We start from the raw sequence: 26,972 nt of genomic DNA, 5'->3' as shown, positions 1-26,972 counted from the left end.
TTATATTCCCCCTCCAGGTCCATTGGGATTGAACAAGCCGGTTTCAATGAAAAAAATCATGAAAAACTCATGTCGGTATTTTGACCTGTCGGCATTTTACATGTAGGTATTTTGACCTTGTCAGTATTTTAAATGTCGGTATTTTGTCCATGTCGGGATTTTGACCATCGGTCAATTGGTGTCGGGATTTTGATTGGAGGTAAACGGACTGCATCCCATTTAGAGCCTTCTTACACACATATTGTATAACCTACTAGTCATAAATAGGTGAATAAGCAAGCTCCATTTGAAAGTCTAAAAAAATAAAAATAAATTATAAAGCAATTAAGAAAACAAAATTAGCATTTGTGCAAGAAGGTAACCATTTTAATGGAGTCCTGGTCAGCTGTAAATTGCATTTATTTATACAAAAATAGTTCACAAACAGGTTGAAACAAACCAGAACAAAATATTATTGTTGGCCTGAACTCCCTAGCAGAACACAACTTGGCATAAAGACAGCCTTCTCTAATTGAGCAGACAGAAGAGTAGCTAAAGAAAGTTTGTTTAAAAACCCATGTATATATACAGTATATGGAGCGTCATCCTTCTGGGCATCAATCACATTGAGATCTGTGCCAACAGCATTCACGTTATACATTCCTACATAATGGGTATAACATACAATATAAATGCATTTTTTTATTTTTCTTATTCAAAGCACTGTGCATTTTACATTAAAGCTGAAATTAAATCCAGTTGGTCTTGTTACTCTAAAGCATGGGTCTGCAACCTGCGGCTCTCCAGCTGCTGTGGAACTACACATCCCAGCATGCCATAGTTTTGCTTTTAAGGCATGCTAAAACTGAGCAGGGCATGCTGGGATGTGTAGTTCCATAGCAGCTGGAGAGCCGCAGGTTGCAGACCCTTGCTCTAACGGATACTATAAGCCCTTTAAGAATTATTGCTGGCTCATTGAATGTACATTTCTGTAATAGTTTTAGGGTCCTATTGGTCGTGGTAGAGAATAAGTTGTATTTATTCAAGAATATGGAATTGGGGGATAATAAGGGATGAAACTGTTTGACCCCTTAAAACAGGGGCACTGCAACTAATGAGGAACTACACTTCTCAGCATGCCCTGTCACAGTTTGAGCATTCATTACCAGCAAAACTATGGTAATGCATCATGGCATGCGTCGTTCAACAGCAGCTGAAGTGCCACATGTTGTCTGCCCCTGCATTACAGTAATATCCAAGTCACAGGTGCCTTTGTGACATTGTGCCTGACATACAGCAGGTGAAATCATTCCAAAGGAATATTGTTCAGACATTTCTAGCACAACCTCTCAACATACCTTGCTTTAAGATTCTGTAACTCTCAAACTGAAAAAGATTTTCTGAAACAGGAGTACCAAAATATACAGATTCTTACAAAGTCAAGCACATCACATATTAAGCCCAATTTATTTTTATTTATTTACATGTACTGTAACTTGGGAAGGTATGGGCCCCCTAATGAGCTTGCAGAGGTTTCAAGTAAAGAGACAAGTCATTCATTTCATTTTGCCTGCAGCACTCATTTGCTTTGCTAGAGCTCTGTATTAAGATTGCCCAGCAGACCTCTAACTGCAAACAGACACAAGAAGAGGTCCATCAAGTCTCTTCATGGTTAACCATTACAGTAACCTTTGTATATTGATTTTTCCATCATAGTCCAAAAATCTTAGTTTCTCGATGTCAGACATCAACTTGGTCTTGATAAAGGGAATACAGAATGACCGTTACATCACAAATGCCTAGAACCATTGTAAAACAAAAGTACCATCAGTCTGGAAAAATATTTTCTTTTTCCTCATTATCCACAACAGACAAACATTTGTCTGCAAATTCTGCAAACAGCGGCTCTTGCATATATTCTTTCAGTACCTCCTCTTTCTTCTCTGCCCGCTCCAGAGCAAGCAGCACTTGTCTAAGATGAGTGTTCTGCAATAGCTGCTTCAGGTCTTCTGATTCCTCTATGAAAAGGATCACAACAAAAACAATATTACATATAGCAGTGGTTCCCAATCTTTATTGACATTTAGGGAAAAAATAAATAAAAATAAGTTCATCGTGCTTACCTGTCATCCTTTAGTTCAGTTATGTGGTGGTGGGACAGGGTTGTGCTCCTGTTGGTCCATTTAGTTTATGTTAGCAGCCACAAGTATTTGTTATATTGACTATAAATAATTTTATTTGGTACTAGGTCACCAACCAGTGGCACCATTGGAAGTGCCCTGCAGCACAACAGCGTTAGAGGGATATAAACAAAATGGATTGCATCAGGGAGATCATATCACACAGCAGAGGAGAATGTAGTGTTTCTGTTTCACATGCACAACCTCCTTCATCACTGGGCTCTGGCTATGAAGGTATTTTTAGTAGATGAGCAAGTGTGGCATATAGGAAGGACTGAGGGAATTTAGTGATGTGCTCATATTCTGAAGGAAATTAGAGATATATTGGGATGGGCGATGTGGTTTAGCCACGACAGTTTTGGGGGCCGTTTCAGTCTTTAAATTAAAGGTAATTTGCATCTCTTTTGAAAGCTGGCAGGTCACACATGCGGACCTTGGGGGGATTGCTGGTCTACAAACAGCATTTAGTGATTTTGCAGTGTTACCCAGTATAACTTTTTATATTCATGTATTAGTGCTTTCCTTATAATAACCATTTAAAACAAATACGTAGTTGTATGGTGTGAATATTTCAAAGTGGTAACCTATTAAACGGTACTGTACATTGAGGGGGATCATGACAGAAATAAAATACATGCATCAATATGAAACAAGCCATATATAACTCTGCCCACATCTTACAACAGGCATGTCCACTACAGGCATGTCCAAAGTCCGGCCCGGGGGCCAATTGTAGCCCCTGCTCACATTTCCACAGGCCCGCAGCCTCTGCAGCCCTCAGCTATCAGGTACACTGCCTTTGCAGACCGCTGCCCGTTGCTGTCAGCTAACTTCCCCTCCTCTGCGTGCAGACTATAGGATGGTCTGATTATTTGGTGAGACAGGAGGGCTGGGGTTGCCTCTCCCGCCGAGACAAACCCAACCCTCCTGTGTGTATGAATCTATAAAAGGAGACAGCAGGGAGGATCATCACGGTGGCCATCTTTACTGCATATCCGCAGCAGTGTGCGGTGATCAGCGGTCTCAATAAGTTCAGTGCTTCACCCCCTCATAGGTGTTCTGGGCTAAAGCATTTTCACTTGTAAGTAGTTCTCCAATGTGCATCTGGCAGCACTGCTGGGGGGCATATAATAATGTGCATCTGGCAGCACTGCTGGGGGGCATATAATAATGTGCATCTGGCAGCACTGCTGGGGGGCATATAATAATGTGCATCTGGCAGCACTGCTGGGGGGCATATAATAATGTGCATCTGGCAGCACTGCTGGGGGCCATATAATAATGTGCATCTGGCAGCACTGCTGGAGGGCATATAATAATGTGCATCTGGCAGCACTACTGGGGGGCATATAATAATGTGCATCTGGCAGCACTGCTGGGGGGCATATAATAATGTGCCTCTGGCAGCACTGCTGGGGGCATATAATAATGTGCATCTGGCAGCACTGCTGGGGGGCATATAATAATGTGCATCTGGCAGCACTGCTGGGGGGCATATAATAATGTGCATCTGGCAGCACTGCTGGGGGGCATATAATAATGTGCATCTGGCAGCACTGCTGGGGGGCATATAATAATGTGTATCTGGCAGCACTGCCGGGGGGCATATAATAATGTGTATCTGGCAGCACTGCCGGGGGGCATATAATAATGTGCATCTGGCAGCACTGCTGGGGGGCATATAATAATGTGTATCTGGCAGCACGGCTGGGGGCATATAATGTGTATCTGGCAGCACTGCTGGGGGCATATAATGTGCATCTGGCAGCACTGCTGGGGGCATATAATGTGCATCTGGAAGCACTGCTGGGGGCATAGAATGTATCTGGCAGCACTGCTGAGGGCAAATAATGTGCATCTGGCAGCACTGTGGCAGCATGTGTGTATCTGGCAGCACTGCTGAGGGCATATAATGTGCTTCTGGCAGCACTGTGGCAGCATGTGTGTATCTGGCAGCACTGCTGGGGGCATATAATGTGTATCTGGCAGCACTGCTGGGGGCATATAATGTGCATCTGGCAGCACGGGGGGCATTTGTGTATCTGGCAGCACTGCTGGGGGCATTTGTGTATCTGGTCGGCCCACACACATTTTCTCCTCACCAAATCTGGCCCTCTTTGCAAAAAGTTTGGACACCTCTATCTTACAATCTATGGGATGCTGATCATTTAATACATAAAGTAGTAGAATAAATTTAGATTGTAGCTACTAGTGGAGATCTTGTCACAAGCACTATGCTAAGCAGCTAAAAAATGACATGTACAGCACCAGTAGCTGGGGTTGGTCATTTAAATATGTATGGGAAACCCAAAAGGAGAGTTATGGTAGACTTTGTTGACTCTTTCTGTGAGGTACACTGGGTTGCACAGGAAAACTGGGTGTAGAGTAGATCTTGACCCAGAGGTACCAACAGGCTAACGCTTTAGGCTGTCCCAGGATGCATTGAGGTCTCCTCTGCAACACCGCTTCCAGGGACTGTGAGCTGTTTCGTTAACTAGTCCAGTGTAGGAGTAGGTAAGAGAGAAGGCAGATGTTAGTCATGTAGAACCACATTCTCACGACAGGAGAAGGGACCAGCAGCTAATGCCATACAAACCCATAGAAGCTAGGTGCGTCTGAGTGAGCGCCCTGTGGAACCCGTGTACCTCGCAGAAAAAGAGTTAACATTGTTAAGACTACCATAACACTCCTTTTCTGCAGCAGGGTACACCATGTTCCACAGGAAAACATCGGGGATGTCAAAGCAGTTCCTCAAGGGAGGGGACGCGCCTTAGCGTGTATGAGAAAACGGCGTCCACTAGAAGCATCCTAGAAGGCGGAAGTATCAAAGGCACAGAACATAATGAACGTGTTCACTGAGGACCACGTAGCCGCCTTGCACAATTGTTCTGCGGACACGCCATGGCAGACCACCTAAGTAGTATGGGATTTAATTAATACCAGCAGGAGCTGGAAGTCAAGCCTGCGCATAAGCTTGTGCAATCACCATTCTAATCCATCTGGCCAAGATTTGGCTTATTCGCAGGCCAGCCACGTTTGTGGAAACCAAACAGGACAAAAAGTATATCTGACCTCCTGATAGAGGCAGTCCTCTCCACGTATATCCGGAAAGCCCTTACGACATCCAAAGACCACTCTTTGGGGGACAAATCCAAAGAGATAAAGACCGGGACCACAATCTCTGAGTTAAAGGTGAAAAGATGACACAACTTTAAGTAAATAACCTGAGCGAGTTCTAAGAACTGCCCGGTCATGATGGAATATTAGAAAGGGTGGATGAGAGGACAAAACACCTAAGTCAGACACCCTTCTAGCAGAGGCAATAGCCAGCAGGAACAGGACCTTGGCTGAGAGCCATTTAAGGTCCACTGACTCAAGAGGTTCAGGACAACAGACAGATCCCATGGAGCTACTGGAGGGACACAGAAAGGCTGAATCCTTAACACACCCTGAGTGAATGTATGAACGTCATGAATAGACGCAATTTTCTGAGCTGGGACCAGTGAGGATTTCTTCCAGTTGATGAGCCACCCGTGGGCTCACCGTCAGTTGTAGATGACTGAGGACATCATGGGAGTTTGCAAGGATCAGCAAGTTGTCCAGATACGGCAGGATCCAGACTCCCTGGCGACGGAAATGTGCCATCATTACGGCCATGACCTTGGTAAAGATCCGAGGAGCCATAGCCAGTCCAAATGGCAGAGTGTGGAACTGATAGTGTAAGTTGCCAATAGCAAACCGCAGATACTGCAGATGTGACTTGGCAATAGGTATATGCATCCTGATTATTCAGGGATACCATATAGTCTCCGGGTTACATCGCCAGTACAGTTGAGCGCAGCGTTTCCATACGGAACTTGGACACTCGCACAAACTTGTTTAGTGATTTGGAGGTTGAGTTTAGGCCGGAAAGACCCGTTGGGTTTCGGGACTAGAAACAGGGTCGAGTAAAAACCACTGCCCCTTTGGAACAGAGATACCGGCACTACCACTTCTGTATCCAGGAAAACTCACAACCTGCTGCAGTTTGCGCCTTTAGTGGATCAGAAGGGATGACCGTGGTGCTAAACTGGTGAGGGGGACATCTCTTGAAAGAGACTGCGTACCCGTGAGAGACTTCTCGCACCAATGCATCTGAAGTGGTCTTCAACCAAACCTGGGTGAACTGCAGAAGTTGGCCTCCCACCCTGTGGTCCCCCAGGGGGAGGCGGCCCCGTCATGCGGCATGTTTGTCTTGTTTAGAAGCAGGCTGATGGGCCGCCCAGGACGGCTTTGTCTTGGGCTTAGTGGTTTTGGAAGCACGAGATTGTCTCGGGTATGCCTGACCTTTTGCTTTCCCTTGAGGTCAAAAGGAATGAAAAGTGGTACCTTTTGCTTACTGTGCAGAAGGATTAGTATTTAGGAGAAAGGCAGTCTTAGCAGCCGCCAATTCAGACACAATTTTATTTAGGGGCTACAGGTCAAGTGCCGATTTCCCTATGCTGGCCTTCCACTCTAGGTACTATTGAGCCTTATTAAATGGGGAGTTAGTACACCAGACCCGTGCTCTATTGCCCTGGTGGTCTAGTGGGGTCCTTGCCCGGTAAGTGTCCACGACAGCGTCACGGTTCGTCTCCCTAGGCCGCGACAGGAATGCAATTTAATGGTGGCTCCTGCCTGGGGGACCCTCTTACCTCCTCCCCGTAGCAGCCCGAACCAAGAGAGCATTTGAGACCGCGTGCCTAAAGCCGTAACATCTCCGCCGCAAGTACCCGGGAACAGGCTGCAGAGTATGCAACGCCGCTTGGTAGGTGATGGAGACGCAGCGCTGAATGTCACCCTGTGCTGCGTCCCTTGAAGTCTTAAGCTTTTTCAGGGCTGCCCAGCACAGCCCCTCTGTTAGGTGACCTGCTGCTACAGGCTCCAACTCAAAACCGAGCTCACAGTGCCTGGAGTTGGTGTTAAAGAGGAGGCCCCAATGCATTTTCTCAATGGACCTCACACCCCTACTCACAATCTCGGCCACTCTCTCGACCTTGTCGTCACCCACCGATGTGATCTCTCTGCTTTCTCAAACTCTTCCTTTCCTCTCTCTGACCACCATCTGTTTTCTTTCACCCTCTCATCCTCCTTCCTCCTCTCCACGCCCAGATCTACCACCACCAGACGCAATCTCGGGTCTCGACCCCACTTTCATATCCTCCCTAGAGACTTTCCTCTCTCCACTTTGACCTGTCCCAACCAGGCAAGCCTCCTTCTATAACTCTTCCCTAACCACTGCTCTCAACTCTGTGGCCCCCCTCTCCTCTGTCTCCCTCCGCCGCTCCAAACCCCAACCCTGGCACACCAAAATAACACGTTTCTTACAAAAATGCTCACGCTCCACTGAACGCTCCTGGAGGAAATCTCACTCTCTACCATACTTCCTCCATTTCAAGTTTATACTCTCCTCCTACAGCTCTGCTCTTTCCCTCGCCAAGCAATCATTTTTCCAAGTACTTATCTCTTCTCAGTCCTCCTGTCCACGCCATCTGTTTGAAACTTTCAACACTCTCCTTCGCCCCCCTCCTCTCCTCCCTCACTGCCACTGACTATGCCTCCTTCTTCATCTCCAAAATTGAGCACATCCGACACGACATCTCCCGCCGCCACCCCTCTGCTACCCCCCCCCCCCCCCATGCCTCCATCATCCCTCCCCTCCATCTATCCCACCCTGTCCTCCTTCCGTCCCACTTCTGACAATGAAGTCCACTCCCTCATCTTATCCCCCCCCCCTTTCCTCCCACCTGCCCCCTGGACTCCCTTCCCTCCTGTCTTCTCCGCTCCCTCTCACCCACTGCCTGCTCCCACCTTGCTCACCTCTTTAATCTATCGTTCTCTACCGACATCTTCCCCTCACCACTCAAACATGCTCTGCTCTCACCTATCCTCAAAAAACCCAACCTCGACCCTGCATCACCCACAAACTACCGCCCCATCGCTCTTCTCCCTTTCGCCTCCAAATAACCCACTAACTACCGCCCCATCTCTCGTCTCCCTTTCGCCTCCAAATTACTTGAACAGCTGCTCTACAGCCATTTCACAAGCTACCTCTCTGACAATTCCATCCTTGATCCACTACAATCTGGCTTTCGCCCACTCCACCGAGACTGCCCTAGTGAAAGGCACCAATGACCTGCTTTCGGCCAAATCCAGGGGCCACTACTCTCTGCTTAGCCTTCTGGTCCTCTCTGCTGCCTTTGACACCGTGGAACATCCTCTCCTCCGCACACTCCAAAACACTGGCCTCTCTAGCACTGTCATTGACTGGTTTTTTTCTTACCTTACTAACCGCTCCTTCTCCGTGTCTGCCTCCGGCACCACCTCACACCCTTCCATCCTTCCTGTTGGTGTCCCTCAGGGTTCTGTCCTTGGCTCCCTTCTGTTCTCCCTGTACACCTCTTCCCTGGGTGCGCTCTAACTTCTTTGGCCTTCAATACCACCTCTATGCTGATGACACACAACTCTACCTCTCCTGATCTATTCCCCTCTGTACTCGCTCAGGTTTCCAGCTGCCTCTCCGCAATCTCCTCCTGGATGTCTGAGCGCTCTCTGAAGCTCAACATGGACAAAACTGAACTCATCATCTTTCGACCATCCAGAGTAACACCCCCGACCAATATCTATCTCATTGTTGACAACACCACCACCTCCCCAACTCCGCTGCTTGGGCATCACTCGTGACTCCTCCCTCTCCTTTGCACCCCACATCCAAGCTCTGGCACAATCCTGCCAGTTCCAGCTACGCAACATTGCTTGTATCAGGCCATTTCTCTCCCAGAGTGCAACTAAACTTATCATCCACTCACTGGTCATCTCACGACTCAACTACTGCAATGTTCTCCTCGCTGGCCTTGATTGCTCCCATCTTTGCTCCCCTCCAATCTGTCCTGAACTGCGCAGCTAGGCTTATCTTCCTCTCCCGCCGCTCCACATCTGCTACTCCCCTTCGACAAAATCTACACTGGCTCCCATTCCTCTACAGAATCCTCTTCAAACTCCTCATCCTCACATACAAGGCGATCTCTAATTCCACTGCTCCCTACATCTCCAACCTCCTCTCCCTTCATACTCCCTCCCGCCCCCTACGCTCAGCCAATGACCGTCGCCTCTCCACCGCCCTGGTCACTACTTCCCATTCTCGAGTTCAAAACTATGCCCGTGCTGAGTGGAACGCACTCCCCCGCTCCATTAGACTCTGCCTTGCAAAGCTTCAAACGGGCACTAAAAACCCACCTATTTATCAAAGCATACCCTCCCAATGCATAACCTAGTCCTGTGGCCGCTCCTCCATCCCCCTGCCTCACGCCTTGAACATCTCAGCTTTGCTTGCATACTGCCATCAGGCTACCTCCCACTTGCTTGCACCTCATGTCATCTGTCTGTCGACCCTTCCCACTAGATTGTTAGCTCTTCAGGGCAGGGCCCTCTTTCCTCTTGTTATCTAAGCCATCTTCTAGACACATTTCACTCGCAGCTCTACCCTACTCAGTGACCATCTTTACCGCTTTTTCTCCTGTTAGTAAAGGCTCATTTCCATCTATGACCTCCAGCCCCTAGTACAGTGATGGCTAACCTTGGCACTCCAGCTGTTGAACTACACATCCCAGCATGCCCTTCATCAGTTTTAGCATGGCCAAACAACAACTGTAGCAGGGCATGCTGGGATATGTAGTTCAACAACAGCTGGAGTGTCAAGGTTAGCCATCACTGCCCTAGTAGTACAATGATCACTCCTTCACTACTATCATCTTAGTTGTATTATGTCTTCAGAATGTGTGGTGCTCCTTGTTACCTGTACTTTATTTTTCTATTAATGTGATGACGTTTGTCTCCCTGTACTGTTCTTTGTACGGCGCTTCGAAACACGTGTAAATAAATAAATAAATAAAATGTAAAAATAATCCTGGGACAGCCTGTGCCTCTGGATCAAGATCCACTCTACACCCGATGTTTTCCTGTTGGAACCCTGTTGTACCCTGCTGCAGAAACTACTAATATTAAGACATTTACTAGTATTTTTTTTTATTCATTAAGCCAACCCTCCATAAAATAAATAAAAACATTTCGTTTGAAGGTATAAATGTACCATATGTGCTATCTGCAGTTAAAATGTGAGAAGACCACTTCCACAGCTACTAATAAGGCTTTTTTTGTTTAAAATTAATACTTTGATTTTTTTTCCCCCCGCATACATCATCCCTGCTCTAAATAGATGGCACACTGGGCAGCTACACATTATGGGGTATATTCAATAAGAGTCTGATCCATTCCGACATGCATTTGTCGGAATGGATCCGACAACCCCTATTCAAAGAGTGGCCAAATCCGACTGTTTGATTTGAGCCTAATCCGACTGTCGGATTTGGCCGCTGCTGCTGATGCTCACCCCGGCTCTACTCCTCACCCTGTTGCCACTCCCCTCACCCCAGCGCCACCCTGGAGCGCGAGATCATCAGCTCGGCAGAGTGGATGGAGACGGCAGCAATGTCATTCCGACTTTTTACAAAGTCGGAATGACATTTTCGGAAACAGGACCAAACCGGATTGATTTGGTCCCCTTTCCAACAGAAGCACGTGGATCGGCGGAATAGCCGCCGATCCACATGCATTCTGACAGCTTTCCGACAAGTCAGATTTCCCGACTGGTCGGAAAAAAGGGGGCCGCATTGAATAGGTCGGTACCCCTTCTGACCTAAACCTGTCAGAAACTGCAGTCTTTCCGACAAGACGGCAGTTTCCGTCAGGTATTGAATACACCCCTATGTCTGGCAGTCCGTACTTTTCACCTTTTATTTATAAAGGATAGTCAACATAAAAGTCTAGCTTGCACGGTTTAAATTGCCATAAAATAAAATAGTAAATATTACCCAGCAGCTTTAGCTTCTGTAGAGGAACTGTATCCGATTCATCGTCTTCAAGCAGATCATCTAGAAAGGAAAATGCATGCAAACATTTAATATACATAGGTAGTTATGTATGTATAGTTATTTATTTTAAGCCCATACTACGACCTCACAGATCTATTGCTGGCCGTGCGATCAGGTAGACGCCGCCTATGGAGGAGTGTTTTTTTGCATAGCAAGGCTGCGTTCGCTTGTGCAGCCGTGCTATGCCAAAAAAGTTTTGTGCAAAAGTAGACTAGGGCTAGACATACTTACGCTGTGCGATCACTTCAGCGTGGCAGGTCCAGGAATTGACGTCAGACATCCGCCCTCCAAACGCCTCGATACGCCTGCGTTCGGATCTCCACGCCCCGAAAGCAGTCAGTTGATGCCCGGATCCTTCCTCCTGTCAATCTTCTTGCGGTCGCTGCTGCAACATCTTTCTTCGTTGGAGGCGTCGCTGCCCGGCGATTGCCGTCGCCAGGCAACGACGTGGATGCGCAATGCGGCTACAGCGCATGCACAGTTCTGACCCGATCGCACAGCTGCGAAAAAGTGCAGCGTGCGATTGGGTCGGAATGACCCCCTATGTGCACTCCGCTGCTTGAGCCCACTGTGACCGTGCTAATTTGCAAGGGAAATAGGAGAGACCTATGGTTTATTACAGAACAATAGCAGGAAATAACTGGGCCAAGATTCACGTATGGATGAAGTGTGCAAAAATGTATTTGAGCAGTAAAGCAATGGCTTCCTTTTGCGGTTGTGCCAACACATCTGTATGCTCTAACACAGAAAAATAATAAACACAGAAAATTAATCAGACTAATTTTTTTTTCCTTTTAACACCTGAGTAAGCCTAAGGGCTGGATGTAATGAAGTCAGAGTTGGCTGGTGGTGCGGATTCCCAGTTGAACTCTGACGTTTTTTAAAGGGGCCATCATTTACAAGACATGGTTTTGCCTTGTAAATGATTGCCCCTTTAAAAAAAAACCACACCTGGGATTTCCGGTTTTATGGAGTGAGGAGCTCCGTACCTGGGCTCCGTCTCCTACTCCCCTGCACCCTCCGATGTCATGGCTTTCAAGCCTCCCTCCGGCTCCGGCACCCTGCACATCGCCTCCGGGATCGGCAGCGCTCCAGATGGACTGCTTTTCGGCCCCACAGCTGCCGCACGCACCGTCGTCCCAGCACCCGCCGCCATTACCGCAGCAGATAACGCTGCAAAGAGCGCTCTCCCTCTTCACAAAAAGCCTGCAGCAGAGGGACAATCTCCGGAAGGACATGCGAGTGCCGGCTTTGATGCCCCTGTTACTTATAAGGATGTGGTAGACGCCATTACTGCCACTATGTCCCCACTCTTATCTAAAGCTGTTGCTGACATCACCGGTCAGCTGCAGCAATTAAGTCACAGGGTTAGTTAATGAGCAGCAGCTAGCTGTAGTCTCCCATGATGTTGGTGACCTGCAACACTCAGTCACACGCCTCACTAAAGAGAATGATCAGATTTGGAACAAGATAGACGACTTGGAAAATTGTTTGTGTCGTAATAACATTAGACTGGTTGGCCTGCCTGAATCTGTCAAGGGGACAGTCCTGTCCCATTTTGTCCGCAACACTCTCCCCTCGCTCTTAGGCATGGAGGCGGTTTGCCAAGACATGGTTATCGAGAGGGTACATAGAGTGGGTCCAACACCATCCCCTAACCGGCTGAGACCTCGTGTTACCCTGTTCCGCTGTCTGAACTATCGACACAAAATGGAAATCTGGTCAGCCTCGTGTAAGGCGACGGCTCTATCCTGGGAAGATCACAAACTACACATATTTCAAGACTACTCCGCTGAACTGTCAAGGGCTAGGAAGTCCTTCTCCCCTGTTTGCTCCCGTCTCGTGGCTGAAGGACGCAAGTTTGGCCTTCTATACCCTGCCAGGCATAGATACTATGAAGGCTCATCTTTCAGAGCCTTCTCTAACCCCTCTGATGCTATGGCGTTTCTACAGGAACTTGCACAAGCTAGGGATGCTGATATCTCCGATGCTGCAGAATAAATACTAGGAGCCCCTCTCCGCACCCTTTCCTGATCGTTTAACTTGTTGCTGCCCTCACTCTTGTTCTGGCCATGTTTATATTAAGTTATAATTAACTGCACCAGCTTGAAACGGCCCGCTTCACCTTAGCAGTGTATCTGTGGTGTGTGCGCGGCCGCAACGCTAATGATTTAAGCTAATACACGTCATAGTTTGTTTTCTAATTTTTTTCTCCCCTCTATGTTTACTTGTTGATGTTTAGTGTGGAGGTCTCCAGACCTTAGTTCTTTTTATAATTGCCTGGGGAGTGGGAGCGGAACCATTGCTCTCCCCACGGATGACTGTCGCTGTTTTGTTGGTATAATTTATATGCCTAGGAAGTCCTGCAGCACGCGTCCTCGCGTGTTTGCTCACTCTAAGGTTTGCCTATACTTCTCCCCGACCCCCCTTACCTACTATCCCTCCCCCTCCCCCACTTTATGCACTGCCCTTTGTTTTTTAGGTGCAAGTGATGATGGTGCACCATGCTGGATTTATGTTGTAGCAGCCTACTTGTACTTCCCACTCGTTCCTTGAATAATGCCTGATCTGCGCTGCGCCACTTGGAATGTTGGAGGCATTAACTCCCCGGCCAAGAGGAGGAAAATCCTTATGTATTTGCAGAAAAGTAACGTGGATGTGGCATTTCTTCAAGAAACGCACCTTACCGCCCCCGAAAAAACTAAGCTCAGCTGGTCAGTTTTGGCTTCATCTTCCTACAATTCCAGAGCCAAGGGTATAGTAATCCTGATTAGACGCGCCCTCCCCTTCGAAGTCACGCATGTCACTGCTGATGCCAATGGTCGTCATGTGATAGCCTCGGTCACTATACTGGGTAGGCAGCTAATATATATGCCCCCCCTCCCTACTCTAGGTCCTACTTTCGGCGACTAATCACACTTCTGACCCCCTTTATGGGAGATAACCTAGTTATTGGCGGGGACTTCAAACTGATCTCCTCCTCCCTGCTAGATAAATCCATGGTACGGGGGACATCGGCTGCGATTGCTAGATTGGAGGGATAGGCCACCCTTCCCCTATCATGATTAGGCAGAATTGCCGTCCTCAAGTCTGGCATCTTCCCAAAAATATTCTACATTATCCAGTCTCTCCCGATTCGCCTCCGCGACTCGGATGAGACACGATCGCGCAGGGCAATGGCGCGATTTTTGTGGCAGGGGAAGAAATCAAAAATTGCCTTCTCCAAACTTGTGATGGATCAGTCAGTTGGTGGAGCTGGAGTTCACGATTTTCTTTCATACTCCTTAGTGGGTTTTTCTCCGTTACTCAGCTGACTGGTTGTGGGTAAAAGTACATATACTCAGCTGACTGGTTGCTGGGTAAAAATACATATACTGACCTGACCCTGGATACTTCTATTTTCCACCCCTACTCCCCTGGCACACTTTTACACTCACAGAAGTCTTATATCCCCTCTCATATCATGAGACATCCTCTATTTAGGGATACCTACCTCTGCTGGGTGAAAATACATAAACTGAAATGTGATCACACCTCCTCCACATATGTCACCCTATGGGGGTACCCCTCATTCACTCCCTCTCTTCACAATGCTCTTTTCCTCCAATGGCGTGAGAGGGGGTTGTGCTCAGCCTCGCAGGTTTTTGATCCTGGAGGCCATGTTACTTAATCTGGCACACTGAGAGACAGGTATTCCCCTTCCCTTGTCACACTTCTTCATGTTCCTCCAAACTAGACATTATGTCTCCTCTCTAAGGCTTGGGCCTTATATACCTAACCCCACTTCTCCTCTAGCTAGAGTTTTTAAATACTGGGAATCTCACCCTTACAAACTTAAGCACATTTACTCTCTCATAGTCAATCTACCTGCTACTCCACACCTGAATAGATTGGTTGATTCCTGGAAATCAGATATTACGGATGTAACCTCCTCCCTCTCCTGCAGCATTTTCATTCTACCATGTCCACTTTAGGTTCGGCTTATCTACAGGAGGTACATCTTAAATCTCTTCACAGAGCCTATCTATCCCCGTGCATCCAAGCATATATCGACCCGACTGTTACTGACAGATGTCCAAAAAGTAGAGGGGCGAGGGCTAAGTTTTTCCACTGCTTCTGGAATTGTACTACGATCAGGCGCTTTTGGAACAAATTATTCGGATTCATATATAATCACTTCCCCCTCTCTCTCCGCCCTGATCCCTTAGCATGCTTATGTATTAATTTTTCTGTATGGATTGATATTAGGAGGTGTTAAACCACTAGTCCAGAGGTTCCCAAACTGTGTGTCGTGGCTCCCTGGGGTGCCTCGGGACACTTGCAGGGGTGCCCTGGGTTGGTGGTCCAGGACCAATTCAAATTATTCATGGTCAATATAATAGGCAAAACCAGTGCTGGTGGCTGCCAGTCATAAAATATGTGGCCAAACAAAAGCAAATCTTGTCCCTTACCATACAACTGACCCTAAAGATGACATATAAACGCAATCTACTTAATGTAATATTTGTTTCTAAATTTCTCAATAAAAATTTTTTGGCCTAGGGGTGCCGTGAAAAAAAATAAGATTTTACTCACCGGTAAATCTATTTCTCGTAGTCCGTAGTGGATGCTGGGAACTCCGAAAGGACCATGGGGAATAGCGGCTCCGCAGGAGACTGGGCACAACTAAAGAAAGCTTTTAGGTCACCTGGTGTGCACTGGCTCCTCCCACTATGACCCTCCTCCAAGCCTCAGTTAGGACACTGTGCCCGGACGAGCTGACATAATAAGGAAGGATTTTGAATCCCAGGTAAGACTCTTACCAGCCACACCAATCACACCGTATAACTCGTGATACTATACCCAGTTTAACAGTATGAAAACAACTGAGCCTCTCAACAAATGGCTCAACAATAACCCTTTAGTTAACAATAACTATGTACAAGTATTGCAGACAATCCGCACTTGGGATGGGCGCCCAGCATCCACTACGGACTACGAGAAATAGATTTACCGGTGAGTAAAATCTTATTTTCTCTGACGTCCTAGTGGATGCTGGGAACTCCGAAAGGACCATGGGGATTATACCAAAGCTCCCAAACGGGCGGGAGAGTGCGGATGACTCTGCAGCACCGAATGAGAGAACTCAAGGTCCTCCTCAGCCAGGGTATCAAATTTGTAGAATGTTGCAAACGTGTTTGCCCCTGACCAAGTAGCAGCTCGGCAAAGTTGTAAAGCCGAGACCCCTCGGGCAGCCGCCCAAGATGAGCCCACCTTCCTTGTGGAATGGGCTTTTACTGATTTAGGATGCGGCAGTCCAGCCGCAGAATGCGCCAGCTGAATTGTGCTACAAATCCAGCGAGCAATAGTCTGCTTAGAAGCAGGAGCACCCAGTTTGTTGGGTGCATACAGGATAAAATAAGAATTTACTTACCGATAATTCTATTTCTCGGAGTCCGTAGTGGATGCTGGGGTTCCTGAAAGGACCATGGGGAATAGCGGCTCCGCAGGAGACAGGGCACAAAAGTAAAGCTTTCCGATCAGGTGGTGTGCACTGGCTCCTCCCCCTATGACCCTCCTCCAAGCCAGTTAGGTACTGTGCCCGGACGAGCGTACACAATAAGGGAAGAATTTTGAATCCCGGGTAAGACTCATACCAGCCACACCAATCACACCGTACAACTTGTGATCTAAACCCAGTTAACAGTATGATAACAGCGGAGCCTCTGAAAAGATGGCTCACAACAATAATAACCCGATTTTTGTAACTATGTACAAGTATTGCAGATAATCCGCACTTGGGATGGGCGCCCAGCATCCACTACGGACTCCGAGAAATAGAATTATCGGTAAGTAAATTCTTATTTTCTCTATCGTCCTAGTGGATGCTGGGGTTCCTGAAAGGACCATGGGGATTATACCAAAGCTCCCAAACGGGCGGGAGAGTGCGGATGACTCTGCAGCACCGAATGAGAGAACTCCAGGTCCTCCTTAGCCAGGGTATCAAATTTGTAGAATTTAGCAAACGTGTTTGCCCCTGACCAAGTAGCTGCTCGGCAAAGTTGTAAAGCCGAGACCCCTCGGGCAGCCGCCCAAGATGAGCCCACCTTCCTTGTGGAATGGGCATTTACATATTTTGGCTGTGGCAGGCCTGCCACAGAATGTGCAAGCTGAATTGTATTACACATCCAACTAGCAATAGTCTGCTTAGAAGCAAGAGCACCCAGTTTGTTGGGTGCATACAGGATAACAGCAAGTCAGTTTTCCTGACTCCAGCCGTCCTGGAACATATTTTCAGGGCCCTGACAACATCTAGCAACTTGGAGTCCTCCAAGTCCCTAGTAGGTGCAAGGCACCACAATAAGCTGGTTCAGGTGAAACACTGACACCACCTTTAGGGAGAGAACTGGGGACGAGTCCGCAGCTCTGCCCTGTCCGAATGGACAAACAGATATGGGCTTTTTTGAGAAAAAACCACCAATTTGACACTCGCCTGGTCCAGGCCAGGGCCAAGAGCATGGTCACTTTTCATGTGAGATGCTTCAAATCCACAGATTTGACTGGTTTTAAACCAATGTGATTTGAGGAATCCCAGAACTACGTTGAGATCCCACAGTGCCACTGGAGGCACAAAAGGGGGTTGTATATGCAATACTCCCTTGACAAACTTCTGGACTTCAGGAACTGAAGCCAATTCTTTCTGGAAGAAAATCGACAGGGCCGAAATTTGAACCTTAATGGACCCCAATTTGAGGCCCATAGACACTCCTGTTTGCAGGAAATGCAGGAACGACCGAGTTGAAATTTCTTTGTGGGGCCTTCCTGGCCTCACACCACGCAACATATTTTCGCCACATGTGGTGATAATGTTGTGCGGTCACCTCCTTTCTGGCTTTGACCAGGGTAGGAATGACCTCTTCCGGAATGCCTTTTTCCCTTAGGATCCGGCTTTCCACCGCCATGCCGACAAACGCAGCTGCGGTAAGTCTTGGAACAGACATGGTACTTGCTGAAGCAAGTCCCCTCTTAGCGGCAGAGGCCATAAGACCTCTGTAAGCATCTCTTGAAGTTCCGGGTACCAAGTCCTTCTTGGCCAATCCGGAGCCATGAGTATAGTTCTTACTCCTCTACTTCTTATAATTCTCAGCACCTTAGGTATGAGAAGCAGAGGAGGGAACACATACACCGACTGGTACACCCACGGTGTTACCAGAACGTCCACAGCTATTGCCTGAGGGTCTCTTGACCTGGCGCAATACCTGTCCCGTTTTTTGTTCAGACGGGACGCCATCATGTCCACCTTTGGTATTTCCCAACGGTTTACAATCATGTGGAAAAAACTTCCCGATGAAGTTTCCACTCTCCCGGGTGGAGGTCGTGCCTGCTGAGGAAGTCTGCTTCCCAGTTTCCATTCCCGGGATGAAACACTGCTGACAGTGCTATCACATGATTTTCCGCCCAGCGAAAAGTCCTTGCAGTTTTTGCCATTGCCCTCCTGCTTCTTGTGTCGCCCTGTCTGTTTACGTGGGCGACTGCCGTGATGTTTTTCCCACTGGATCAATACCGGCTGACCTTGAAGCAGAGGTCTTGCTAAGCTTAGAGCATTATAAATTTACCCTTAGCTCCAGTATATTTATGTGGAGAAAAGTCTCCAGACTTGATCACACTCCCTGGAAATTTTTTCCTTGTGTGACTGCTCCCCAGCCTCTCGGGCTGGGCTCCGTGGTCACCAGCATCCAATCCTGAATGCCGAATCTGCGGCCCTCTAGAAGATGAGCACTCGATAACCACCACAGGAGAGACACCCTTGTCCTTGGATATAGGGTTATCCGCTGATGCATCTGAAGATGCGATCCGGACCATTTGTCCAGCAGATCCCACTGAAAAGTTCTTGCGTGAAATCTGCCGAATGGAATTGCTTCGTAGGAAGCCACCATTTTTACCAGGACCCTTGTGCAATGATGCACTGTTTTTAGGAGGTTCCTGACTAGCTCGGATAACTCCCTGGCTTTCTCTTCCGGGAGAAACACCTTTTTCTGGACTGTGTCCAGAATCATCCCTAGGCACAGCAGACGTGTCGTCGGGATCAGCTGCGATTTTGGAATATTTAGAATCCACCCGTGCTGTTGTAGCAGTATCCGAGATAGTGCTACTCCGACCTCCAACTGTTCCCTGGACTATGCCCTTATCAGGAGATCGTCCAAGTAAGGGATAATTAAGACACCTTTTCTTCGAAGAAGAATCATCATTTCGGCCATTACCTTGGTAAAGACCCGGGGTGCCGTGGACAATCCAAACGGCAGCGTCTGAAACTGATAGTGACAGTTCTGCACCACGAACCTGAGGTACCCTTAGTGAGAAGGGCAAATTTGGGACATAGAGGTAAGCATCCCTGATGTCCCGGGACACTATATAGTCCCCTTCTTCCTGGTTCGTTATCACTGCTCTGAGTGACTCCATCTTGATTTGAACCTTTGTAAGTGTTCAAAAAAATTTTTAGAATAAGTCTCACCTAGCCTTCTGGCTTCAGTACCACAATATAGTGTGGAATAATACCCCTTTTCTTGTAGTAGGAGGGGTAATTTAATTAACACCTGCTGGGAATACAGCTTGTGAATTTTTTCCCATACTGCCTCCTTGTCGGAGGGAGACCTTGGTAAAGCAGACTTCAGGAGCCTGCGAAGGGGAAACGTCTCGACATTCCAATCTGTACCCCTGGGATACTACTTGTAGGATCCAGGGGTCCTGTACGGTCTCAGCGCCATGCTGAGAACTTGTCAGAAGCGGTGGAACGCTTCTGTTCCTGGGAATGGGCTGCCTGCTGCAGTCTTCTTCCCTTTCCTCTATCCCTGGGCAGATATGATCTTATAGGGACGAAAGGACTGAGGCTGAAAAGACGGTGTCTTTTTCTGCAGAGATGTGACTTAGGGTAAAAACGGCGGATTTTCCAGCAGTTGCCGTGGCCACCAGGTCCGATGGACCGACCCCAAATAACTCCTCTTCCTTTATACGGCAATACACCTTTGTGCCGTTTGGAATCTGCATCACCTGACCACTGTCGTGTCCATAACATCTTCTGGCAGATATGGACATCGCATTTACTCTTGATGCCAGAGTGCAAATATCCCTCTGTGCATCTCGCATATATAGAAATGCATCCTTTAAATGCTCTATAGTCAATAAAATACTGTCCCTGTCAAGGGTATCAATATTTTTAGTCAGGGAATCCGACCAAGCCACCCCAGCTCTGCACATCCAGGCTGAGGCGATCGCTGGTCGCAGTATAACACCAGTATGTGTGTATATACTTTTTATGATATTTTCCAGCCTCCTGTCAGCTGGTCCTTGAGGACGGCCCTATCTATAGACGGTACCGCCACTTGTTTTGATAAGCGTGTGAGCGCCTTATCCACCCTAAGGGGTGTTTCCCAACGCGCCCTAACTTCTGGCGGGAAAGGGTATACCGCCCATAATTTTCTATCGGGGGGAACCCACGCATCATCACACACTTTATTTAATTTATCTGATTCAGGAAAAACTACGGTAGTTTTTTCACATCCCACATAATACCCTCTTTTGTGGTACTTGTAGTATCAGAAATATGAAACACCTCCTTCATTGCCTTTAACGTGTGGCCCTAATAAGGAATACGTTTGTTTATTCACCGTCGACACTGGATTCAGTGTCCCTGTCTGTGTCTGTGTCGACCGACTAAAGTAAACGGGCGTTTTAAAACCCCTGACGGTGTTTTTGAGACGTCTGGACCGGTACTAATTGTTTGTCGGCCGTCTCATGTCGTCAACCGACCTTGCAGCGTGTTGACATTATCACGTAATTCCCTAAATAAGCCATCCATTCCGGTGTCGACTCCCTAGAGAGTGACATCACCATTACAGGCAATTGCTCCGCCTCCTCACCAACATCGTCCTCATACATGTCGACACACACGTACCGACACACAGCACACACACAGGGAATGCTCTGATAGAGGACAGGACCCACTAGCCCTTTGGAGAGACAGAGGGAGAGTTTACCAGCACACACCAAAAACGCTATAATTATATAGGGACAACCTTATATAAGTGTTTTCCCTTATAGCATCTTTTTTATATATTTCCAACGCCAAATTAGTGCCCCCCCTCTCTGTTTTAACCCTGTTTCTGTAGTGCAGTGCAGGGGAGAGCCTGGGAGCCTTCCCTCCAGCCTTTCTGTGAGGGAAAATGGCGCTGTGTGCTGAGGAGATAGGCCCCGCCCCTTTTTCGGCGGCCTCGTCTCCCGCTCTTAACGGATTCTGGCAGGGGTTAAATATCTCCATATAGCCTCCGGAGGCTATATGTGAGGTATTTTTAGCCAAAATAGGTATTCATTTGCCTCCCAGGGCGCCCCCCTCCCAGCGCCCTGCACCCTCAGTGACTGCCGTGTGAAGTGTGCTGAGAGGAAAATGGCGCACAGCTGCAGTGCTGTGCGCTACCTTTAGAAGACTGAGGAGTCTTCTGCCGCCGATTCTGGACCTCTTCTTACTTCAGCATCTGCAAGGGGGCCGGCGGCAAGGCTCCGGTGACCATCCAGGCTGTACCTGTGATCGTCCCTCTGGAGCTGATGTCCAGTAGCCAAGAAGCCAATCCATCCTGCACGCAGGTGAGTTCACTTCTTCTCCCCTAAGTCCCTCGTTGCAGTGATCCTGTTGCCAGCAGGACTCACTGTAAAATAAAAAACCTAAGCTAAACTTTTCTAAGCAGCTCTTTAGGAGAGCCACCTAGATTGCACCCTTCTCGGCCGGGCACAAAAATCTAACTGGCTTGGAGGAGGGTCATAGGGGGAGGAGCCAGTGCACACCACCTGATCGGAAAGCTTTACTTTTGTGCCCCGTCTCCTGCGGAGCCGCTATTCCCCATGGTCCTTTCAGGAACCCCAGCATCCACTAGGACGATAGAGAAATAGCGAGTCAGTTTTCCTGACTCTAGCCGTCCTGGAAACATAAATTTTCAAGGCCCTGACTACGTCCAGTAACTTGGAATCCTCCAAGTCCCTAGTAGCCGCAGGCACCACAATAGGTTGGTTCAAATGAAAAGCTGATACCACCTTAGGGAGAAACTGGGGACGAGTCCTCAATTCCGCCCTATCCATATGGAAAATCAGATAAGGGCTTTTACATGACAAAGCTGCCAATTCTGACACACGCCTGGCTGAAGCCAAGGCCAATAACATGACCACTTTCCACGTGAGATATTTTAGATCCACGGTTTTAAGTGGCTCAAACCAATGTGATTTTAAGAAACTCAACACCACGTTGAGATCCCAAGGTGCCACTGGAGGCACAAACGGGGGCTGAATATGCAGCACTCCTTTCACAAACGTCTGAACTTCAGGTAGTGAAGCTAGTTCTTTCTGGAAGAAAATCGACAGAGCCGAGATCTGTACCTTAATGGAGCCTAATTTCAGGCCCATAGTCACTCCTGCTTGTAGGAAATGCAGAAATCGACCTAGTTGAAATTCCTCTGTTGGGGCCTTTTTGGCCTCACACCAAGCAACATATTTCCGCCATATGCGGTGATAATGCTTTGCAGTTACATCTTTCCTGGCTTTAATCAGCGTAGGCATGACTTCCTCCGGAATGCCCTTTTCCTTCAGGATCCGGCGTTCAACCGCCATGCCGTCAAACGCAGCCGCGGTAAGTCTTGGAACAGACAGGGCCCCTGCTGCAGCAGGTCCTGTCTGAGCGGCAGAGGCCATGGGTCCTCTGAGATCATCTCTTGAAGTTCCGGGTACCACGCTCGTCTTGGCCAATCCGGAACCACGAGTATTGTTCTTACTCCTCGTTTTCTTATTATTCTCAGTACCCTTGGTATGAGAGGCAGAGGAGGGAACACAAACTGACTGGTACACCCACGGTGTCACTAGAGCGTCCACAGCTATCGCCTGAGGGTCCCTTGACCTGGCGCAATATCTCTCTAGTTTTTTGTTTAGGCGGGACGCCATCATGTCCACCTGTGGCCGTTCCCATCGATTTACAATCAGCGTGAAGACTTCTGGATGAAGTCCCCACTCTCCCGGGTGGAGGTCGTGCCTGCTGAGAAAGTCTGCTTCCCAGTTGTCCACTCCCGGAACGAACACTGCTGACAGTGCTAATACGTGATTTTCCGCTCATCGGAGAATCCTTGTGGCTTCTGCCATTGCCATCCTGCTTCTTGTGCCGCCCTGTCGATTTACATGGGCGACTGCCGTGATGTTGTCTGACTGGATCAGTACCGGCTGGTGTAGAAGCAGGGATTTTGCCTGTCTTAGGGCATTGTAAATGGCCCTTAGTTCCAGAATATTTATGTGTAGGGAAGTCTCCTGACTCGACCATAGTCCTTGGAAGTTTCTTCCCTGTGTGACTGCCCCCCAGCCTCGAAGGCTGGCATCCGTGGTCACCAGGACCCAGTCCTGTATGCCGAATCTGCGGCCCTCTAGAAGATGAGCACTCTGCAGCCACCACAGCAGAGACACCCTGGTTCTTGGAGACAGGGTTATTAGGCGATGCATCTGAAGATGCGATCCGGACCATTGGTCCAACAGGTCCCAGTGAAAGATTCTGGCATGGAACCTGTTCAGAATCCAACCGTGCTGGTGTAGCACCTCCTGAGATAGTGCTACTCCCACCAACAACTGCTCCTTGGACCTCGCCTTTATTAGGAGATCGTCCAAGTACGGGATAATTAAAACTCCCTTTCTTTCTTCGAAGGAGTATCATAATTTCCGCCATTACCTTGGTAAACACCCTCGGTGCCGTGGAGAGTCCAAACGGCAGCGTCTGGAATTGGTAATGGCAATCCTGTACCACAAATCTGAGGTACTCCTGGTGAGGATAGTAAATGGGGACATGCAGGTAAGCATCCTTGATGTCCAGGGATATCATGTAATCCCCCTCGTCCAGGCTTGCAATAACCGCCCTGAGCGATTCCATCTTGAACTTGAATTTTTTTATGTATGTGTTCAAGGATTTCAAATTTAAAATGGGTCTCACCGAACCGTCCGGTTTCGGTACCACAAACAGTGTGGAATAGTAACCCCGTCCTTGTTGAAGTAGGGGCACCTTGATTATCACCTGCTGGGAATACAGCTTGTGAATTGCCGCTAGCACAGCCTCCCTGTCTGAAGGAGTAATCGGCAAGGCAGATTTTAGGAACCGGTGGGGTGGAGACGCCTCGAATTCCAGTTTGTACCCTTGAGATACTATTTGCAGGATCCAGGGATCCACCTGTGAGCGAGCCCACTGATCGCTGAAATTTTTGAGGCGGCCCCCCACCGTACCTGGCTCCGCCTGTGGAGCCCCACCGTCATGCGGCGGACTCGGAAGAAGCGGGGGAGGACTTTTGCTCCTGGGAACCTGCTGTTTGTTGCAGCCTTTTTCCCCTACCTCTGCCTCTGGACAGAAAAGACCCGCCTTTTCCACGCCTGTTTTTCTGAGTCCGAAAGGACTGTACCTGATAAAACGGCGCCTTTTTAGGCTGTGAGGGAACATGGGGTAAAAATGCTGACTTCCCAGCAGTTGCTGTGGAAACTAGGTCCGAGAGACCATCCCCAAATAACTCCTCACCCTTATAAGGCAAAACTTCCATGTGCCTTTTTGAATCTGCATCCCCTGTCCACTGGCGAGTCCATAAGCCTCTCCTAGCAGAAATGGACAATGCACTTATTTTAGATGCCAGCCGGCAGATCTCCCTCTGTGAATCTCTCATGTATAAGACTGAGTCTTTAATATGCTCTATGGTTAGCAGAATAGTGTCCCTGTCTAGGGTGTCAATATTTTCTGACAGGGAATCTGACCACGCAGCGGCAGCACTGCACATCCATGCTGACGCAATAGCTGGTCTAAGTATAATGCCTGAGTGTGTATACACAGACTTCAGGATCGCCTCCTGCTTTCTATCAGCAGGTTCCTTGAGGGCGGCCGTATCCGGAGACGGTAGTGCCACCTTTTTAGACAAACGTGTGAGCGCTTTATCCACCCTAGGGGGTGTCTCCCAACGTGACCTATCCTCTGGCGGGAAAGGGAACGTCATTAGTAACTTCTTAGAGATTACCAATCTTTTATCAGGGAAAGCCCATGCTTCTTCACACACACTTCATTTAATTCTTCTGATGGGGGAAAAACTACGGGTAGTTTTTTCTCCCCAAACATAATACCCTTTTTAGTGGTACCTGGGTTTATATCAGAAATTTGTAACACCTCTTTCATTGCTTCAATCATGCAACAAATGGCCTTAGTGGACATTAGACTAGACTCATCGTCGTCGACACTGGTGTCAGTATCCGTGTCGACATCCGCGTCTGCCATCTGAGGTAGCAGGCGTTTTAGAGCCCCCGATGGCCTTTGAGACGCCTGGACAGGCACGAGCTGAGAAGCCGGCTGTCCCGCATTTGGCATGTCGTCAAATTTTGTGTAAGGAGTCGACACGTGCACGCAATTCTTTCCATAAGTCCATCCACTCAGGTGTCTGCTCCGCAGGGGGTGACATCCCTTCTATAGGCATCTGCTCCGCCTCCACATCATTATCCTCATCAAACATGTCGACACAGCCGTACCGACACACCGCACACACACAGGGAATGCTCTAACAGAGGACAGGACCCACAAAAGCCCTTTGGGGAGACAGAGTGAGAGTATGCCAGCACACACCAGAGCGCTATATAATGCAGGGACTAACTGAGTTATGTCCCCTATAGCTGCTGTTATATATATATATACTGCGCCTAAATTTAGTGCCCCCCCCCTCTCTTTTTTACCCTTTTCTGTAGTGTAGACTGCAGGGGAGAGCCAGGGAGCTTCCTTCCAGCGGATCTGTGAAGGAGAAATGGCGCCAGTGTGCTGAAGGAGATAGCTCCGCCCCTTTTTTGCTGACTTTTCTCCCGCTTTTTTATGGATTCTGGCAGGGGTAATTATCACATATATAGCCTCTGGGGCTATATATTGTGGTATTTTTGCCAGCCAAGGTGTTTTTATTGCTGCTCAGGGCGCCCCCCCCCTAGCGCCCTGCACCCTCAGTGACCGGAGTGTGAAGTGTGTATGAGGAGCAATGGCGCACAGCTGCAGTGCTGTGCGCTACCTTGGTGAAGACTGATGTCTTCTGCCGCCGATTTTCCGGACCTCATCTTGCCTCTGGCTCTGTAAGGGGGACGGCGGCGTGGCTCCGGGACCGAACACCAAGGCCAGTTCCATGCGGTCGATCCCTCTGGAGCTAATGGTGTCCAGTAGCCTAAGAAGCCCAAGCTAGCTGCAAGCAGGTAGGTTCGCTTCTTCTCCCCTTAGTCCCTCGCTGCAGTGAGCCTGTTGCCAGCAGGTCTCACTGTAAAATAAAAAACCTAATTATATACTTTCTTTTTAGAAGCTCAGGAGAGCCCCTAGTGTGCATCCAACCTCGGCCGGGCACAAAATCTAACTGAGGCTTGGAGGAGGGTCATAGTGGGAGGAGCCAGTGCACACCAGGTGACCTAAAAGCTTTCTTTAGTTGTGCCCAGTCTCCTGCGGAGCCGCTATTCCCCATGGTCCTTTCGGAGTTCCCAGCATCCACTAGGACGTCAGAGAAATTCTGATATTCTAGGGCGCCGTGATTCGAAAAAGTTTGGAAACCACTGCACTAGTCCCTATGCTTACTATGCTTTTTAGAGCAGCAAAAAAGATGATTTTGAAACACTGGATCGTTAGATCCGTCGGAAGTCTTAAAAATTATGTTACAGAATTTATACTTAGACCGTAGGACCACCACAATCGCACTGGCCTAGCGAGTTATCACAAGAAATGGGACCCTTATATTTCCACACTGGACCCTGCAACCCACACTCAGTTTGTTCAGGCGGTTGAGAACACCTCTTGGAGCATCACCGCATAAATCCTCCTGGTCAA

At 48.3% G+C, this 26,972-nt stretch overlaps 1 protein-coding gene across 5 annotated transcripts in view; it reads right to left on the bottom strand.

The window, feature by feature from the left end:
* Positions 1 to 344: 344 nt before the first annotated feature.
* Positions 345 to 26,972, bottom strand: part of ZNHIT3 (zinc finger HIT-type containing 3) — a 108,282-nt gene continuing 81,654 nt past the window's right edge. For 2 of the 5 annotated variants that reach the window (XM_063954996.1, XM_063954999.1), the window contains 2 exons: positions 11,048 to 11,107; positions 345 to 1,997 (listed from right to left, as the gene is read on the bottom strand). In XM_063954996.1, coding sequence (XP_063811066.1) covers positions 1,807 to 1,997; positions 11,048 to 11,107 — 251 coding nt within the window. In that variant the 3' untranslated portion in view covers positions 345 to 1,806. Of the gene's footprint in view, positions 1,998 to 2,086; positions 2,151 to 11,047; positions 11,108 to 26,972 lie in introns of those variants that run through there. The other 3 variants (XR_010235441.1, XM_063954997.1, XM_063954998.1) reach the window with 3 other exon arrangements.

The sequence above is a fragment of the Pseudophryne corroboree genome, chromosome 2 (assembly GCF_028390025.1).
Source record: "Pseudophryne corroboree isolate aPseCor3 chromosome 2, aPseCor3.hap2, whole genome shotgun sequence".
Classification (NCBI taxonomy): Eukaryota; Metazoa; Chordata; class Amphibia; order Anura; family Myobatrachidae; genus Pseudophryne; species Pseudophryne corroboree.
This window is presented reverse-complemented; position numbering and strand designations above follow the sequence as displayed.